The sequence below is a fragment of the Austrofundulus limnaeus genome, unplaced genomic scaffold (genome assembly GCF_001266775.1).
Source record: "Austrofundulus limnaeus strain Quisiro unplaced genomic scaffold, Austrofundulus_limnaeus-1.0 Scaffold149, whole genome shotgun sequence".
Classification (NCBI taxonomy): Eukaryota; Metazoa; Chordata; class Actinopteri; order Cyprinodontiformes; family Rivulidae; genus Austrofundulus; species Austrofundulus limnaeus.
In genome coordinates, this window is record NW_013952551.1 from 587,816 (window position 1) to 591,874 (window position 4,059).

At 34.1% G+C, this 4,059-nt stretch overlaps 1 protein-coding gene across 1 annotated transcript in view; it reads right to left on the bottom strand.

Moving 5' to 3' along the window:
- The window catches only part of LOC106523260 (tumor suppressor candidate 3), an 85,535-nt gene extending 82,811 nt beyond the window's left edge, over nt 1-2,724 (bottom strand). Inside the window, exon 1 of the mRNA XM_014016644.1 lies at nt 2,591-2,724. Coding sequence (XP_013872098.1) covers nt 2,591-2,695 — 105 coding nt within the window. The 5' untranslated portion in view covers nt 2,696-2,724. The remainder of the gene's footprint in view (nt 1-2,590) is intronic.
- Between the last annotated feature and the right edge of the window lie 1,335 nt (nt 2,725-4,059).

Here is a 4,059-nt window from a genome sequence, read left to right on the forward strand (position 1 = left end):
GTTTGTGGTTGTAATGTGACAAAATATGGAAAAGTTCAAGGGGTATGAATACTTTTGCAAACCACTGTATATGCACAGAAAATTGGAAAAGCAGGACAGCAGCATCTTCATGTTTACATTTTGTTCCACATGAATAATGTATTATTAGGTATTTCCAAATGGAGAATGCAATTGCAGAATGCAGGTATTGGTACTCACTAACAGATTTAAAATTAAATTAAATTAAATTAAATAAAATTAAATAAAATAAAAAAGAAGCTCTCTCTCTCTCTCTGAAAAAAAATGATTTCTGCACTTTCGCTGATTTTATAAGTAGTTTTTTTTTTAGTATTTGCTTTATATTCACTGTGGACTTAATTAAACGTGAAAATGGCACTGCACGTGACAGAAACCTTTTTGAATTTGAACTGTGAATCCCTAAAACACAGACACACACATAAATTTGATTGATGGTATTTAAGGGAAATAATTAGATCAAGTAAGAGGTTATCTGATCAGTCTACCTCTAAAAGGCGCTTACTGACTAAAACAAAACAAACGAGTGCCACTTTGAGGAATTTGAATTGATATGACAACACATCTGGTGTTGATTTGAAGACAACAGTCACCACATGTTGTGTCAGACTCACACAACACACAGAGAACATCGTTAAAAATTGCTAGCCTACCAAATTACCAAATCGTACTAGATGGGTCCAAAATCGAAGTGTGACAAAAGTGCTAAGCTCTGATAAAGATAGCAATAAGAAAAAAGAGGTTTTGGCACAGACTATCATCAGTTCTGTCTTGTCATCTACTGTTACTCTACTGCACAACTAGGACACGATCATGAGAAAAGCATTTATGTTTGGCGTTATCGTAAATTTCTACTTTTCTAACATTTTTCTGACAAGGTTATCAAAAATATTGAGTCTTGTTTTGCAGATAATCTCATCTAACTGCCTCAACTTCTAAAATACTGACAAGTTCAACTAAGCTATTTGCAAACCAGCTTCAAAGTTGTGCTATTCGCTTTGTTGTGACACCAAATATGATGATTAACTGACTTCAATTTTTTCAAAATGCATTCATAACAAGACCCCAGTTGTCAGAATATCTTTAAAATGATTACAACATGAAGACAAAATTCAATTTTAACATTATTAAGATTAATAATTTAATCCACTTTAACCAAGTAATTTATACAAACATACCAAAGTTGTTTTGATGCCAATTCCTCAAAATTTTAAAAGACTGTAATTGAGCTGATAAATTATACACCATGTTAAAACTGTAGGTGGTTTCAAGTACTTTTTATTTTGCAAATTCAAGTTGTCAGCTATTAATGATAGATACATGGCAAGTCCCGGGTGTGTATGGGGCCTCTGCTGTTTTCTTTCAGCTGGATTAGACTAATTTATTAAAGGCATACAGAATGACAATTATTCAATCATAATATTCCAGACTAAATGATTTTGTTACATGAGATTGGATATTTATTGTAGTTAATAAATTTATCATGTTTTCAGTATTTTGTCTTAATATATTGTAGTCTTTTAGATGTATTTCACAAAAATACATTAAAATACTTTTTGACATATGCTGCCTAAGCTGTTCGTTAATTCACAGAAGTCTAGATTTATGTGTCATCTATTCCAGGAGTGCATTACTTTATAGGTCTATGTTTTACTTAAAATACATAACACTGTGTTGGAATGAAATATTTTAATAACATGGTATTGTGAGGTTAACAAATAGTTTACTATACATTGAATATATATTGTATCATTTCAGCAGGCAGCTGTTTAAATTCGAGCTGTGATTAACACATGTTAGTATTGTATTATTCATGTAGATCCTAATTTTGTAAAACTGTTTACTGATGGTGTTTATTAAATTTGGAGCATAGCTGACGTGGGTCTGCCTGCAGGTAACAATAACTGACCCTGAATAATTGCTTTACTACAGCAAGCACAGGAGAAACTTACAAGTGATATGTTATTCCTTGTGCTTTTTCTATGAATTTCGTTATGTGTAACAATTCAAAGCAAAAACATTCCGTTCCTGATGTGCCAATCTTCCTTTTCTTGAGTTCTGCACAGGTATACATAGAGTCATCTTGATCCTGGATCCACACATAGCAATGGCGGCGCCTCTGCACGCACTGCACGCCTCAAACCACATGACGTTCAATGTAGCAGCAAATCACGGAAGTCACGGTGAATGGAACGGTTTCCTTTTGTGGTTAACGCGAATTTACTGGCCATATAAAGCTTCGGATAACTTAAGCGTTAATATTTATGTTTTTTCTGATTAAATACCATCACAAAGCGCTGACGCTGTATGCATTTGAATTGGTTTGATTGCAATAGTTGGCTCAGGCTGTTCACACGAGATCACTAGAAACGTAACACAAACATATTTATTGTACTACTGTTTTTATTTACACTACAAGCGTAAATTAAAGTTTCTCAAAAGACGTAAAGACCAGTTCTTTTGTAAGATATCGAACCCTCGTCAGCTCAATGGCCGGCGACAGATTCAGCCAGCCAGAACAACCCTAACAAATAATATTCGCCATTAAAACACGTGTTAACTGTATAAGTATTACCTCTTTCTTCTTTTGTCCTCCTCCGAAGGGCAGACATAGCGCTAGGAGCAATAAAACAGAAAAAATGTGCAGGTTAGCAGTGAATTTTGTCCAAGAAGACGCCATGACGGATGGATGCTGACGGCGAGACACGTCTTCACTCGATTGGGTTTCGGGTTGACCAATGAGCACGCAGGAATTCACATGCGGAAGTTTATGGGTGTTGTAGTTTTTGAGTTTGATGACTCTGATGCGTTGAATTGCTGAAGCAGTTACATTTTTATTATAATACTATTCAGGATAGATAAATACATAATAATAGATAAATCGATAAATAGAAATAAATAAATAAATAAATAAATAAATAAATAAATAAGAAACTCATTGTCAGTGTTATACACATTTATGTTCTTTTATGCATTATGCAATAAATGTATCTACAAATTTAACATTTGCTGTATAGTATTCAGATTAACCTTTAGCAGAATAAATACAGCCGAGTAAATGAGTAAAATAAATTGATTAAACTATCTGTCTAAGGCCAGACTTACCATTGATCAAATCTATAAAAGCACATGATGTCAAGACAGGATTGCTCTCTGCTGTCTCTCCCACGTGTTATAGGAGGGGTGAGATCGCCGCAGCCGCTTGATGGAGTTAATTGAGGGAGGAAATGATTTATGTGAAATCAGTGCTGGTGGCTTGTGACCCAGTCTCTTGATGAAATCACTTCTGCACTTTGTGACTAATGTAACGCAGTGCATTAGCCTAGTAATAAATATCTGCTGTCTGAAAACATGAAATTTCACAGAGTTGTCATATCTGTATTAGGATTCAAAAGATGGTATAACTACATAATATTCATTGTCATTCATATTAATTGTCTCTTTAATTTGTATCATGGCTTTAAAAATATGCAAGTTGTAAATGTGTAGTTATTTGTTTGTCAGGCTTTAAAACCATATTTTATTAATCATTATTTTATCTTTTTAATGCTGTGTTTTCGCAAGTCGACAGTGCAGTTGACACTTTGTGTGGCACACTGAAAAACGCATTACTTCTTATTCAGTTTAAATTAAATCGTTTTTTCCCTCATTCTTTCATTTGTTTCCCTGTCTTCTGTCTCTAGCACCCCCTCCTCCCCACATATGCACACCACACTGATAAAATGAAACCTAAGTTGGAATAATAAAGGCAATGCACCATGAAACAAGCAGTACATGTTTCAGTCTTGTTAAACTACAACTCATTCACTCTATAGCAGCTCAATCATGAAAACATTCTCAGTCTTTCTGAGCTAGGCTGTGAAATGATTCCCATGGACTTGCTTTGCATGATTATAATGTAGCAATGAGGCTTTTCAAGTTGTTCTAATTATACCCACTGCACTGCTGATTGCTCTATCAAGACATTTTTTGGACTTCTATACATAGCTGTCAGTAATGAAAGAACAACCATAGGTAAATACTGATATATATACTGTATATATA